The following is a 15,747-nucleotide window of genomic DNA, read 5'->3' as shown; positions in this document are numbered from 1 at the left end:
CGAGAATCCCATGACAACATTCCTTTTTGTTGCCCACAATATTTATTGGTATTTGTGCTAAAATAAAATATGGGATATCGGAAATCCTCTATAACAATTTTTTTTTTTTTACGAATACCTTTAATTTCCGATTTAATTAATAATCACACTAAAGTCACAGAAACAGGATATTTCTTTTCTGCTATTTCTGTGTAAAGCCCTACTTAAAAACTTGTTGAATATAAACCTCTTGAAAGACTGTTCCAGCTTTCCAGTGAACAAAAGCATCAGCGATGCTTGGGGTGACGAACAATACAGTGGCCTTGACCTTGTTCATGAAATACGCATTCCTTAGCAACACATCGCCAACATGACGTCCTCGAATAAATTGTGTTGCCTTCGCAAATATCTGGTGCTTATCGGGTTGCTGAAAAACTGTTCAAACTGACTAATCCAAATTGAAATCGTCTTTGGCATCTACTCTCTCTGTTTGGCGTCATAACAAAAAACAAGATTTCTTACTGCAAGGTTTTACGATCAATCGATGGAAAGCGATCTCCTTAAAGTCCGCCATGTTTAAAAAAGAGTTGCCATGGAAACTTGTAACACGTTTTAACTTGTTTTTTATTTCTGTAATTCGTTTACATGGACACCATGGAAGCAACAGATACCTTTCAAAATGTTCTGAAAAGTTGGTTGGTAATTAAGGTAAAGGTTTCCATGGTAACGTAGTGATATTTAAATAATCATATTCTCTTAGTATGGTCTGCAAAGTTGCCATGAGAATAAAAACATACAAAACTTTTTAATTTTTTTTCTATCTGATACGAAGGAAAATACGTTCATTTGAAAACGATTTTCATTTAATCTTTTCTCCCACTCTAAGAAAATAAACGAGAAGCAAAAAAAAAGTTTTAGCGAACTGTGCCGGTGACAGGCTGAAATCTTATTCAGTCGGGCATTTTTCCTTTTCTTTTCAAGTCAGCTTTGAAGATGCATATGTCACAGGCTGCCAATTATTAGTTTCTCTTTGATTCAAATATTTACTGTTCACGGCTTTCCTTTCATTGCATGAAACTAAGATAAAGAAAACCGTGGAAAAAGTATAGAGGGATACTACAACTAATCATTTCAAGTTTAAAATCCCCAGTGTTGTTCGACAAGATTATCTGTCGGAGGTTTTGAAAGACGAAAGGAAGCGTTAGTAAAGGTAAAATGCTTTATTTATTAATACATTAGTTTCAAAGCTAAAGCAAGTGTAACAGGTCTTGTGATGAAACTCGATCGATCTCATCAAGAATCAGAATCCTGGTCTTCCCCAGATCGTTGTTGTTTTTTGAGTGGAAATCCCTCTGTTCAGTGCGACGTGCCTGCAGGCGTGGTTCTGTAAGGAAAGGATATCAGAATAAGATTCCAGGGAAATTCCTCTCCACTTACACTATATGGATCATTATACGTTTCTGGGAGACTGTCCACCTTCCCCTCCCCTAAGTCAACATTTGCCCTAAGTGAGAAGTAAGTGTTAATGTTGGCTTAGGGGAGGGATAGGTGGACAGTTTTGCCCTCAGTTTTGCAAAGCTTTGCGTGACATCCAAAAAACGGCTGCGAGGGAGACTAGGGTTCAAGGCATAAGAGGGAAAACAAAGGGTTCGCAGCCACGATTTTTCTGTGAGGCAAATTTGTGAGAAAACTGAATTACCTTTTCAAGTTTTAAAAAGGATCATCTTATTCACGCACGCATCTACTATTTGCTTATTATGAAAGAAGTGATTCTTAACATCAGTCACAACTCTAAGGTAAACGCAAATGTTCATTTCCTAACCTTTGGTTGCTGCTAGTTTCTACATTTATTTCGGGACTTTGATTACTGGCTGCTTAATGAAGGTTCAACTGTTCTACATTTTGTAAATTACGTAAGGTGTCCAAGGGGCTTACATACAGGCCGATAGGATCTTCTGTGATTGGTCACACCACAGGGTCTTATTTAACAGCTGTTCGCTCTTTACTGGTAACGTTTGTATTCGAAAGCCCGAGTTTTACAGCCCATGAAGTAGATGGTTTTGTAAACTCTAAGTCATTCCCTAAGAAAATTCTCCTTTATCAGTCCTAGTTAAACCTTACTTAATGAAATCGGGTCAACCTCTCTTAAAAAAGAATAATAAAAACAGAAATAAAAAAACAAAACAAAAACTGAAGGGTAACAAAAGAATCAAAAATTGAAAACAAAAAAGAAAAATTTGAAATTCCCTTATTTGAAATCTTACAAAACAAACGATGTCATTGCTTATTAAAATCCTAGCGTATATTTATGAAGATAATCAAGTTAGAGAGCCAACTACATTAAATTAGTGCGGTTCGACTCCGGATATGAAGGGAGCAACAATAATGCAAAGCAGACAGGCGAGACATAAATAAGGGAAACAGGTACGTAATACTTATAAACCTTACAAAACAAATCTGTCTAGTCGTCCAGTTTCGTCGAAAAATCACTCTCCTCTCTGTCAAAAATAAGGAGCGCCTTAACCTTTTTAATTTGTTAAAAGTCCCAGGGCGTTCCCCGCTGGGTCAAACACGGGTAACCCAGGTTCTGTGATAGTACCACAGTACGATTCCAGTAAATTTACAGTGTTTGTGTGGGGTAAAAATATGATCCTAAAATTTGAGGAAAATACTAAAGAAAGGTAAATGAAACTAACTCTGCAGTAAGACTTTTGCTGAATGCAAGAACACCAACTGGCTTCATAGTGGTTTTCATATCTGGAGCTGTCCTATTTCTACGGGCCTAGCGTGTTTATTTACCGTTGAAGTTCGAAATTCGAAGAAAAAAGGGTGTTGGAAGGGGAGTGATGGCGGCTGTGATGCCATATCTTTCCACCTATTATGTGTATTATATTGCATAGAGGGTGAATTTGAGCAAATTATCACGAAAATTCGTGTGAGCATTAATGAAAATAACAACTATCTGCAGAGTAAGTCTCATTGACCTTTATTATACTCAGTAGTACTAATTTTAGTAGTATTTCCCACAAATTTCAGGGTCGTATTTTGCCCCACACAAACACTGTAATTTTACTTAAATCATACTGTGGTGCTATCACAGAGCCTGGGTCACCTGTGGGCAAACACAAAAGTTAAGAGCCGTGACGTCACTGAACGAAACTCACCGAAAACACCTTTCCCCTGACTTCGCGAGGACGGCAGGGCAAGAGAGTGTGCTGGCTTGCCTAAGCATGGTTTACTACGCAAGGAATCCATGATACTGGAGTGTCTGGAGACCTTTAGTTCTATTTTTAGATCACTTTAGACCAAAAATGTGAAAGTAACCCTGAGATGACCCCTTCAGTTGACAGCACTCATCGGGGAGAATGGTTTGCCTTACTGTTCCATGTTACATCTGTAATGATTACATTTCACGTTACAGTAGAAATACAACTGAAAGAATTGCACGAATGATTCATTGCATATCTTCAACTGAGAACAAGTGTAGTCTACTTGTTTAAAACTAACGAGCCTCTGAAATGATGACTTCTTTTTTTTTTTGTCAAACGACAGATTTCCTCTTCAAATATTTGATGAAATGTGTATTCCAGGAAGAGCTGACAGTTTTGAATTTGAAGTTGTGGATATATGAAAATCATGTATGTGAACTGCGGAGTGAAGGAAGATCATCGCAGTTATATACACAAGTTTTACAGTTGCGAAAAGAAAGCCTGAAAAAAAAAACCTGAATCTTTTTCAGGCTTTCTTTTCCCAGCTGCAAAAGTTGCGCATATAACTGCGATGATCTTCCTTCATGTAGTTTTGAATTTATTGCCTGCAGTAGAGAATCAGAATTGGCACTGGCCAGGGCCCGTTCGATGTGACCGATTACTCATCATTAACAAGCTCTTTCGCGATCCTACGCCATATATTAGGAAAAGTCCATCTTTATAAAATAATGTTGCAACTGAACGTGCAGCAAGTTCATCACAAGGAGAGATAAATTTAACATGAATTGTCCTTTAATTTGGGTATAAAGTCGAAAAACTGTGTGGGTAAAGAAACTGGTAACATAACTAAATAAATGCTTTTTCTTGAGTAATGACTCGTCCAATTTTTTATCCGCAACTTTTTATCATTTGAAGTGGATAAAATTTAGTCAGTTAATCAAAGTGACGTTTGCTGCGGACGTTATCAACTAAGCGTTATTACTCATTCGTGGAATGACAACTACCGAGTTCAACATCAGTGATTATTATATTAAGAAATGCCACTATGCGTTATATCGATAACATATCCAAATACTGTAAATTTTCTAAAGTAAACTTAGTTCGGGCTTTGAGTAATTAATTTACAAAGTGTTCTGCCAAACGTAGAAATATCAAAGCTTCATAGCACGTTGCTCGGCAGTTAGACTTTTACTGAATACAAAAACACTAAGCTTTATAATGGTTTCCAAATCTGGAGCTGTCCTATTTCTACGGGCCTAGCGTGTTTTTCTTAAACACGAAATTCGAACTCCAACGGTAATGCTAAAACAGGAGTCAACATAGTTTTCTAGGTTGTTGTATTTACAGGCGCTGTTCTTGTAGTGTTGGTATTATCTCCTTCATACCCCGGAACGGCTCGATTTTGCAAAGGCGTTACTCGATTGTGTCTTAGAGAAATACTGCAACGACGGCGAGAGCGACTGTGGACGAATTTAGACCACAGCAGAGAGGCACCGTGGCGAAAAGTCTCATTAAAAACAAAATAAATGCACGGATTGATCGCACTTTTGCTGTAGGCCAAGAACCAGACAATGAAGTTGATGTGTAACGACTGGCAAATGCTGTTGGTAAAATTTTGAAAGCAGACCATAGATTCAATCCAAATGGGAAGCCAGCAAATTGCAAACAGCAGCACAATTGCGATGAGCATTCCTATTATTCTGCGGTTCATCTTCTCAGTGTGATAGTGATGGTGATTGGGAATATGAAGCTCATTCCCCGGTGTCTCTCTCAAACACAGTTTCAATATCACTGCCACATACAAAACTCCTTGAATCACCAAAGGGGTGCATTTGAATAACACGAATATTGCAATAAAGTAGTTTTCTATAGATTTCGATTTCCAGAAAGTCAGAAAACACACGCTAGTGCCCCTTAGTTCTTGGACATCGGCTATGAAAACCATTGGGATTGTAAAGGCAGCGGACGTGATCCATATCACCGTTATTATCGAGTATGCGCCATGACGCCCAATGATTCTCTTGAGAGGAAAGAACACTACAATGAAACGATCAATCGCCATTGTGGCCAAGCTTTGGGTTGACACCAGCGCGGACAGCGCCATTGTTACTGTCTTCAGTTTACACAAAAAATGTCCAAATGTTCCCTCGATCAGCCATTTGGACGCTGCGATTGTGACAACCGCTTCTGTAGCACTGGACACTGTGATTAGGATATCGGCAGCCGCTGTGTTCACAACGAAGAAGTTGTTTGGTGTCTTCATGTGGTGGTTGTAATTCTTGAGAACAATGGCTATAATGAGACTGTTGCCCACAAGTGAAGTCACGATAATGATGCAGTAAGCGGCCACTTTGATTCCCATGATATAACCTGGCTCAGAAAATACAGTCGAACTTTCATGGCCAGTTCGATGCACGTCTATTTGGGTTTTCATTGCTTTTTACTTGGCTCAATATTTCGGACTATTTGACCATTCTTCTTGTACGCTTGCAGGTTTAGTGGTTTGTGGAACACCTGTGCGAGAGTTTTATCGGCTTAATTAAGCTGAGAAACGTAAAAGGTTTCAAGTTGAACGACAGGTGTCAAATTACTAGTTCAAATCTCTTACGGAAAGGGTTATTACATTCGACCGATTGCCATGATTTATTTCTTGCATCATAGCTTAGCATCTTTTACCTCCTGGTGAATAGCAGTTTTGTTCAATAACATTAGTAGATTTATCTCCTCCAACTGGTAATTAAAGTTTTTGAAGCTGTAATTTTTTATTGAGATCCTCTGGTGAATGCCTTAGTTCATGACTTAAGGAAATTAATATCGACTTTCTTAGTACAATAAAAATATTCAAGAGGTGTCCAATAAAACTCAAGTGTTTGATCCAAGTAAAAGGAAATGAGAAATACTTAATGTTAATTCACTTGTATTTCACAGATGCAAGCGCCATTGATACAGCGAGACGTATTTAAGCAGCCAGAAATTGATTGAGCTATAAAACGCTAAAACTTTAAGGTTCATGGAACGTACGTAGTGCAGCCATCTTGACAGTACAAATCAGGTCAACCTCGAGTCTTAGGCTTCGTCCCTTTCTGCGCATGCTGGTCAAGGGGAACAAAGACGCTGGGTACGAGGGTGGATTCGTTACATCAATTGCCGAAAAATTTCAACGAATGAAAATTTATTTCAAGAACTGAAAAGTAGGCAATCCCGAGTTTCAATATTCAATAGCTCCATCTTGCCTACTCGCGCGGGACTAGCCAATCATAGCCTAGGCCTTGTTCGCTCATAGAGCCAATAATATATTAAAACTTATTAAAAGGAAGTTACGAGTCGGTGATGTCGCTCTCAGTGTTTGAATAAGTTGTGGCTTAAGCAAATAAGGTGATAAGGTTCGGCAAGTCATACATAAAGGTTATCGTTAAAAGGTATCAAAGTAATTTTCATTTGTCCGTTTTTTCATAAGCTATGGATAATTTCGTTTCGAGTGGGCGTCCGTATTCCAAAGAAGAGGGCGAATTTTGTTGCCAAGAATAACAAAAATCTTGATAAGAGTTTGTGTCGTCATTCTGCAAGATAACAAAGCTAGTAAAGACGGTTGTTCTTATTCATGTTTTCCAAAAGTTTATTCTAAATGATTTCATTTGTTGGCTTTACAAGATGGCACCTGAACAAACAGCCTCTTAAATTCTTCATAAATGTATTAACAGGTGCTTTTCTGGCCTTATCCTTAAAGAAAGTGCTATGTGAACAAAAATTATTTTAGAGAAACGACAAATTGGTGCAGTTTTTCATAGCCCGCTCAGTAAAATACAAAAAAGCAAAGTGACAAAAGTACCGTTTCTCAGCCTTCGTAGGTCAAAACAAAGACATTCCGGGGGGACTCCCATTTAATAGTGACGGGGATGCTTAGGGTGTTTGGGATGGAAAGTCACTATATCTGCCCATTCAGGTATCGCTTGGGACTGTGCGTAAGGAGATTTATAAAAAATGCCGTAACACTGATCACACAGAAATCTCCCTTAGGGATCAGTTTAAGCTCGATCCACACCCACATTGGTCTCCTTTAGGGGACGAGCATCCCCGTCACTTTTACATGGGAGCCCCCCCCCCCCCCCCCCAGCCCCGGGGACAACATACCAAAGTAATAAGCGAAAACAGAGCACCAGCACTTGGCTATTACAATTTTCCAATTCTTCGCCGATAATTGCCCAAAATAAGACTAGATAGCCAGACTCAAGGTTGTCAAAGAACGTTAACACAACACGAAAAATCAAGTATTCCTATTTGTTGGAGTGCATTGCCTTCCCTACGAATTCTACCTCGAAATACTTAGTTCGCATAAAGAAGAAAGACTCGAAGAAAGGAAATGTTACCACTTAGTTTTAAAGATCTCTTTTTGGCCCTTTTCTTTATGCGCCTTTGAACAAATGTTCTCTTTCACAGAGAACTTAATGATTGCCAAAATAATACTCTCAGAGATAAGATAACAACGGCACTTTAATGGGACTACATTTCACCAGTTTCGTCCTAGAATGCAAATATTGCTAAAACGCTATGAGCTATAAAAGCTAAAGGCACAATAGTTCTCCCCAAGAAAGTCTTACATTTTTTCGCCGATAAAATTCGTGGTTGATTAAACTTGCTCACAACCTGCTTTTCGGCAAGTCTGGCGCGCAATTTAAAACAGCAGCAATATAAATCACGTAGCAGAGATCTCCTGCGCGAAGGGCTGGGTTAAGAGTTAAAAGTGTTAACACTCACACGAATGGCTGTTTGTTTATAACTGCTGATCGAGGTTGGTATCTAAGCTGTTAAGAAAAAAAAGTAAAAGAAACGCATCCGTAATGAAACCAATGCCATCCAATTCAATATATACATAAAATAACATCTGAGAAGTTTTATTGAAACCTGTATTTGTCTTCTAGAGGGATCCAGTTGACTCGAAGGCGTCACCATCTCGTCTTCTTCTGAAGAAAAGTAAATGACTGTTAAAAAGAGTTTTAGGATGCCAGGATGTGGTAAGATGATTACACATTATACAGAAAAACCCTCGAGTAAGAACCTGCATGGTTTTTAGTAACCTGTTTAGCTATAATTTCCCAGTTAGGCCCCCTCTTCAGATTTCAGATTTTTTTCACTATTTTAAGAGTTACAATCACTGAATTACAATACATTACAAAAGTAAGAAAAAACAAGACAACAAATCACATAAATCAACAAAGGTGAAATATGCGGTGTGACCAAAGGAGCTTAGGCTTTCGAGTTGGTCACTGCCACCTGCAACTAACTCGCGGCGTACGTAAATATTTACATAAGAACTACAAGTAACGTATAACGGGGAAAGGAAAATTTAAAGTGCATTAAGTTTTAAAATTTTATATAAAAACAACAGAAATGATTATTGATAGTGAGGGCAGAGTAACAGCGTAGTCTGAAATCGTCAAATTTTGTATAAGTACGAATTTTTTCATTTATACTCAGTGCGATACTCTACTGGTGGCATGTTTTCAATTATCGCGGACATTCTGATGCAAATCTGATAGGGAAAATATATAAAGAAGTGTACTTACGGCTGTAACGCTCTTTTTGGATTGGAGTAGAACTTATCTGCGTCCCTCCTTGCGATGACGATGGAGTTGTGTATTGTGATCTTTCACATAGTCTACTGTTACTGGGTGTGCTTGATCTGAGTGAAGGAATTAAAAAACCGTCAAATAAACATTTAAAAGCCTTAGGTTTATCATGAAAATGAATTTAAGAGGCTCTCTTTCCGCCAGCCCAAAACTAATACTGATTTCAGGCAACTGAAGACATCATAAAGACACTAACAATAACAACAAGGTTCTTTTGAAAGAAAACCAAACCAAAAACAAACCATTAATTTACAACGCAAATGTATATAGCTGAGGCCAAGAGACCATAAAGGTGCTCAGTCATAAGTAAGCCTATTTATTCTGTGTTGTTAAGAAATTGCAAAATTGTTTCTTTGCTAATAGTCTGTCCTTATTTTTAGGACAAACTGCAGAACCAAGTCAAACAGTCAAACGCGATCAGATGTAAAGCCGTAACAAAACGTAACACATGTGTTACCATTAAAACACGTGGCGGCTTCATAACATTTGAGGCATAATACTCAGTTTTGTTTAAAAGAGTGTCACATGAGAACTGACCTAGTCGACAAAGTAGGCGATCCCATAGACATAGAGGAAGAGGAAACCCCTGCCGCTCCAAGTCCAGATGGGGTGATTGCTTCATGGCTTCCAGGTGTTTTGGCTGTTCGCATGACGTAGGGTGTCCTTCAAAACATAGGGAAAAATATTTTATCTCAACAGTTTCCTCTTGTTGTGATAAGAAAAATGCCTTCTTGATTTGGCTCTTGAGTTACTTGAGCGAATACTGGTCACCACTCAGTTTGTTTCCTAGTATTCGTTGACTTTGTTTGACCGTTTTTGAAAACAAGTATTTTCTGAAAAGACGCCTAACCTGGCCAGCAAACATAGATTTCAATTCATGAATTACATTTCTTTATTATATGGCTGCAATAGTACGCGCGCTCTGATTGGCTGCTAAGCGGGCATTATTTTCTTGTAACGACGAGGCATTACTACAATTACCTAGGTGTTCAAGGCATATGCAATCTGTGTTTAACTTGATAGTGGACATCCTTATGGACATCCATGTTATGGTCAATTGACAGCTGTCAAAAAGGGTATCCACTGACCTGTGTCACATGACTGTATCACGTACCTATCTAAGTACTGTAGCAGCTGCTCGTAAGATGTCTCCTCATTGGTCGCAGAAAACAATTACACAGCATTGTTTATCATTATTTTCATTCTACTGTTAGGGTTGCAAACTGATTGGCTTTTAGTGTTAGGAGAGCTGCTACCACCTATCTGGGGATTGTTGTTTTCGTGTAGTCATTGCATCGAAAGCCGGAGTAACTTAGTGAATTATTCAAGGGAATGAAAATTTGTACCTGAGCACTGCACCAGGTGTTCCTCCAGCGGAACCTGGGCGCGATAAAAGCTGCTTGTTTGGCGAAGGTGTTTCTCTCACGGTTCCTAGAATAGGGTAATTGACAGTTGTTAGCTAATACATATCCGCTGGCTTTAACGAACTGGCAGAAATTTAGGGTACAGTCCAGCCTCTTTCTTTTCGAAGAGTTAATGTAGTTAATAAAACATACTTTGTACCTTCCGTCACATTACAAACACTATGAAAACCCTTTATTCCGGACATAAATATCCTATGAATCCCGTCTGGTATGTAAGATACCCCACAATGAAAGCACTGGTCAGATTTGTTGGCAGGCGACCAGCTGTGGCCACTAGAACAACGTTATTCCATTTCTGTTTTTTTAATCACTCTACATTCGGACATCCTCAAGTCTTGTACGTATTGTTCTCTTAATTTGAGAAGTTGCTTATCCGTGTTCCTGACCTGTTTGGGGGAGAGTACGTGACATATACATATAAAACAAGCAATTTTTGTGTCTATGAATCTTTGAGCATCATGGAAAACCAAAAAAAGTACGTACCCATATAGCCATTATAAGGTGGTGTCCGAACAGACAACCTCGTAGGGCCTGCAGGAGTACATGGCATGTGGTTCTAAAGACACAAAACATGTTGTCAGACGTACGAGAGTGTTTTATACTTGTTGACTTAAACTTATAAAGAGCAAAGGTAAATTTTTGCAAATAAACTAATTCCTCTATACCTGCCACTGGTGTAGCCCTTTACTGTCCCTTTGTGAGCTGTACAAAAGTAAAAAGAATTGATCATCAGTACGATTCGTTCCAGCATTGCGCATAACACACTCGCTGTATTTACTTATCGACGCAAGACTTCGTCTCAGAGTACTCACCTCGTATTCTACTTTACTTTTGCCTCGACCCAATCTCAAGTTAGATATCGAGCAACTTGTAAGGACGGATCCAGAGGGGAGGGGGGGGGGGAGGTTGTTTAGAACAGCCCACCAAGAAATATGATACGCGGAAAAACAAAAGGAAATACGTGGGTCCCAAAAAAATATAGAAATACGTGGGTCGCTAAAACCTTGTGAAGCCAACCAGCCTTCGTCCTTCCTAATTCGTCATGTTTTGGGAGAAACGACAAACGTAGGACAACTTAAAATAAATTAACGTATAGTTTGGCGGTCAATTGGTATCATCCACCCCCCCCCCCCCCCCCCTCAAACACACACCTACATTAAAAAAATCTGATCCGCCCCTGACTTGATATGTACATTTTAAAAATACAGGCGAAGAGCTACTCCCGCGCCTAATTTGTGTTTATTGGGCTTAACGCCCATTAAGCCCAGGGCTAGGGTTCTCAAGCCAAGTCACAGATAACAATGACTCTCATCCTTGCAATCAGTCGCTCTAAACGTCCCTAGGCGATGAGAGTTGTTTGATGTTGGTCCTTTTGTTATATTACGGTATTAAAATTGAAGACCAACGGTTCAGCGAACTAACCCAAGTTTTTCTTTCATCTATTGTAGTAACTAGTACTTTCCTAAAAGCGGCAAAGATCTCTTGTAATGATCTGTTGTAGCAGCAATTATTTTACTAGCCTGAATTTCAGACATCCCTTCGAGTCGCATACTCCCAACTGTATGCGACTCGAAGGGGTGAAATTCAGGCCATGATTTTACCTGTTTGGTGTAGTCCTTCCGTAAGGTGAGACAGCTGAGTACTGACTGCCAGTCGGGGATGGGGTGTGTCCTGCAATGATTTTAAGTATTCAGGAATACTTTTCAGTTGATATTCATTATATTCTGGCTTTTATATAAAGGTTGCTAAGGTTTACAAAGTTGGGAGGATGTTAACAACGTTTTGCGCACTGAGGATACAATAATTAAGAAATTTCCTGACCTCTTTTCACGGGAGTAGCTCCTGGTGAGTTTCGATGATTATGTGGAGTGCTCGTCCGGCTTGTATTACCAGCAAGAAGTCGTTTCAAGTGACAGTTCTCTTCCTGCAGGGCTGCAACTTCCCTATGAGCATACAATTTGTTAAAGACAGCGTTCTCATTATATTACCTGACATTCAATTAAGTAATTACTCTTAATTTTCCCTGAACACACTATCAGCGATAATTAAATATAAAGTAGACAACATCGCAAAATTGGCAGATGCCAACTTAATGACATGCAGCTCCCAGTTGGCTTGCTATCTCAGTTGGTTCGAGCGCTGCACAGATATCACAGAGGTCAGGGTTCGAATCCCGGCAAGAATGATTCTATTTTCAAGCTTTCTTTTCGCAACTGCATAAGTTGAGTCTTTAACTACTATGATCTTCTTTTCATTTATTTCTTCACTCCGCGATTCAAGTATATATTATGAAATTCATTTATTCGTCATTTTCATGGTGATAAATTAAAGTAGATAACATTGCAAAATGGGCAGATGCAAACCTTATAGGTTAAACGTAAAGTGAATCCCTATAACGTCTGTGTGGAAGGCTACTGGTGTATGAGAACTAATAGGACACACTAGTGCACCACTTATCTCCTCCGTCATAATTCTCAAGCGCCTACTCAGGCCAGGCTGGTCTTGACTGCATTTTTAATTCCTAAGGTTCCTCTGTCTCCTGTTGTATAATTTTTTGAAAATTTAAAGAGAACGTAACCGTAAAGAAACGTGATCGTACCGTTCAAGTTCTTGTAGTCTCGACATCTGCCGCTGGAGTCTCTCCGCTGCCAGAACCTTTCACACGTCATAAAGAATAACAGTCAGTCTTAATTATTTGGGTGGTTCAAGCATATCGTCAGAGAAAGATGTACGTTGAAGGGAAAACATCAACGTGTCGACTAGCCTTTTTATTCCATCTTTGAACCGTGTGATAATGACGTTGTGTTTAAAAATTAATATGATGATGATGATGACTATCATGATGATAATGATGATGATGATGACGATGATGATGATGATGACAGGAGCTCATAACCCGGAGCGTGCAACTGCCATAAATTCGTGCAACGGCGTTTTTACAAGTGAGTTTATTTTTAGATAAGCTTTTCCCGCGAAAAATGACTGTTGTCGCTTGGACCTTTTTCACAGTCGGCTGTTTCGAAGATGATTTCGGTTTCCCTTTGCGTGAATTATGCGTTGTCGCCGATGAAGTAGACGTCCCGGGCTCTTCTACGTTTTGCAGATCTTCCTCTGAACTGCTAGTTTCCGCGTAAATACTGAAATTGTCGCTTGAAGTACTGTCAGAAGAATCCTCTGAAGATTCCTCAAGTGCGTCCGCCATGCTTTTTATTTCAATGTGAAGGAGTTGTCCTGGTTACGTATTAAAAGTTTATTATTGATGACGCACTTGCTTCTGATTGGCTTTTCGAAAGCAATTCGCGGGAAAGGCTTATCTAAAAATACACCTACTTGTGAAAACGCCGTTGCATAGGCGCAGTATGGAAGTTAGACGCTCCGGGTTATGGGCTCCTGATGATGATGATTATGGTGATGACGGTAATGACTGTCTTGAGTACACTTACCCTTTTATCATTATTTGCTGCCAGGCGTTGTCGGTGACTCTTCTGAAACTCAATAACCTATAACAAAAATTAGAGACGTATCGAAATCTAGCAAGAGCGAAAGATCCACCTAAAAAGGCTGTTCAAAAACTTTAAACTATAATCCGGCAATAAGAAGTTACTAGAGTTCATTAGAATACTAGTTTCTTCTATTTTGTTTGTTTGTTTATTTACTAATTCATTCCGTTATAAATAAGTGTTAAAAGGAATAATCTGTGTTCCCTCTCAACTATCATAGTGCATTGATTTCATACCAGAATATGAGAACTTTTTATCTTCCGTAAACTAACTAGCTGAGCATGACAGCTCCAATAATCAGACGTAATCATAGAATAATTTTGGAACATAATTATGTAACACTTAAGGAAGCAACTCAGGTGGATTTGAAACAAACAAAAAGTTTGCCACTCACCTGTGACAATTGAGAATGATATTTCTTGGATAAAACAGCAGGGTCGGTAAAATACATCTCAACTTCGGGTTTCATCTAAGTGTATTAAATTTAAATTCAACGTTATTTTGTTTACCGTAGTTATTATTGCATGTTCCGCAGGGGCACCCTAACAAGATTAATTTGACAAAATGAACTAATAACCACAATAAACCATAAATTTAGAGACTTTATGAAGCCATTTTAAGCGTTTTCTGGGAAGGCTGAGAATTATTTCTTGTATCTCACTCACACAAGCCAGAAAGAATGAGCGGATTGGAAAGTACCCACACCTAGCAGGGTATTCTTTTTTCCAGCAGAAAAAAAAAGAGAAAGAAAAAATAGCGGATTAGAGGCAGTCTTAGAACTTGCCCGAATTTTGATTACCAGGTTTTATAGAGGTCATAGAGAGATCTCGTTCTTGTAAGCATTGGCAAAATGACTGCTGGATGCGATCATCTTTTTCCCAGCTGCACTACAATTACCCTTGAGGCCTAAACTAGCCAAAAATTTGCCTTACCTGAGATGACAAAAGGATTGAGTTACAGGTTCTCTTACACAAGAAGCAATGGTCTGGATTTGCTACAGATCAAAAGCAACACACCTGGAAGTTACACCTCCCTAATATAAAACGCATGCATTGTGCAAAAGTTTGCTCTACGAGGACCGATACTATTCCGGTGAAAAAGGGAGCAACTTTCAGAGGAACTTGCTGAAGGCGATTAAAAGGGATTGTAAAATAAAGAGCTTACTGAATTGTAATTAAAAACTCTAAGCAAACTGTCTCTATGGATCCATAATCTGATGTTCTTAGGGCTTGCTTGAACGGTGAGCGACTATCATCCTATTGAACTAATAAACGGGTTTTGTTGATAAGCTTATAATTAATAATATAAAAGCTTAAAAATTACATTGCGCTCTGTAAAAAGCACCCGGCGTCTAAATGCAAAATTTAAAGCCCTAACAATTTACATGAACCAAGGGACAAATGCCGACAAACATAGCTCAAACGAATTTTTAATTTCAGCGTATCGCACGGTAGAAAAGTGTTTATACAGATCCCTTCGCTTATTTCCATTATTCTTAATAAATTACTTACCTCGAACACAGTCTTCACAATATACATGGCCACAGTTCGTCAAAGAAAATCTCTTTCCTCCTCCAGGTCGAACAAAACAGTTGTTACAGTGGACCCAGTCTGCCATCCTTTTCACTTGATTCCAGCATTAGGATGTACAAATAATGTTTTTTCACTTCAAGCAACGATTCCCATTCTTCTCCTCACAATGATCAACGTGTAAAATGGCGAGAAGAAACGCAGGACATATCGCAGCTATGTGGTCTTGTCAGTCATAACATACAGCAAAAAAGAGATCAGAATTTAAACACACAAACTGAAATTGAATCAAGCTTATTTTCGTCGATCCAAATAAAATGACAGCAAGATGACTGCTGACTGCTTTAGCTAAGTGTTTTAAAAAATTGGCGGGAAAAATGGCGCACCCGCGTTTTTTGCAATTTCTTTCTAGGGTGGAGACCTACGGGAGTAACATTCGTTCAGTGTTTGACTTGTTTGAAATTGAATATTTTATCATA

At 38.9% G+C, this 15,747-nt stretch overlaps 2 protein-coding genes across 2 annotated transcripts; both read right to left on the bottom strand.

Moving 5' to 3' along the window:
- Window positions 1-1,184: 1,184 nt before the first annotated feature.
- LOC140927800 (probable E3 SUMO-protein ligase RNF212) lies at window positions 1,185-15,396 on the bottom strand. The gene is made up of 15 exons (XM_073377484.1): window positions 15,251-15,396; window positions 14,672-14,733; window positions 14,134-14,208; window positions 13,683-13,739; window positions 12,839-12,894; window positions 12,061-12,182; window positions 11,841-11,910; window positions 10,905-10,941; window positions 10,723-10,795; window positions 10,162-10,246; window positions 9,353-9,478; window positions 8,753-8,868; window positions 8,091-8,149; window positions 7,944-7,990; window positions 1,185-1,363 (listed from the first exon to the last, which is right to left on the bottom strand). The coding sequence occupies exons 1-15, from the start codon at window positions 15,354-15,356 to the stop codon at window positions 1,336-1,338; spliced, it is 1,119 nt and encodes a 372-aa protein (XP_073233585.1). The 5' UTR covers window positions 15,357-15,396; the 3' UTR covers window positions 1,185-1,335.
- On the bottom strand, window positions 3,948-5,800 carry LOC140927799 (substance-K receptor-like). Its single transcript, XM_073377483.1, has one exon. The coding sequence runs from the start codon at window positions 5,620-5,622 to the stop codon at window positions 4,516-4,518; it is 1,107 nt and encodes a 368-aa protein (XP_073233584.1). The 5' UTR covers window positions 5,623-5,800; the 3' UTR covers window positions 3,948-4,515.
- Window positions 15,397-15,747: the final 351 nt, after the last annotated feature.

Source organism: Porites lutea, chromosome 2 (assembly GCF_958299795.1).
Source record: "Porites lutea chromosome 2, jaPorLute2.1, whole genome shotgun sequence".
Classification (NCBI taxonomy): Eukaryota; Metazoa; Cnidaria; class Anthozoa; order Scleractinia; family Poritidae; genus Porites; species Porites lutea.
The sequence above is the reverse complement of the archived record's forward strand: the minus strand, read 5'-3'. Positions and strand labels throughout refer to the sequence as shown.

Excerpts from the sequence above, each read along its gene's own strand:
- LOC140927799 (XM_073377483.1), bottom strand. The coding sequence starts at position 5,622 with ATGAAAACCCAAATAGACGTGCATCGAACTGGCCATGAAAGTTCGACT.
- LOC140927800 (XM_073377484.1), bottom strand. The coding sequence starts at position 15,356 with ATGGCAGACTGGGTCCACTGTAACAACTGTTTTGTTCGACCTGGAGGA. Across the intron at positions 12,183-12,838 it reads AGACTACAAGAACTTGAACG|GGAAGTTGCAGCCCTGCAGG; the intron begins GTACGATCACGT and ends GTATGCTCATAG. Across the intron at positions 10,942-11,840 it reads GGAAGGACTACACCAAACAG|CTCACAAAGGGACAGTAAAG; the intron begins GTAAAATCATGG and ends ACTTTTGTACAG.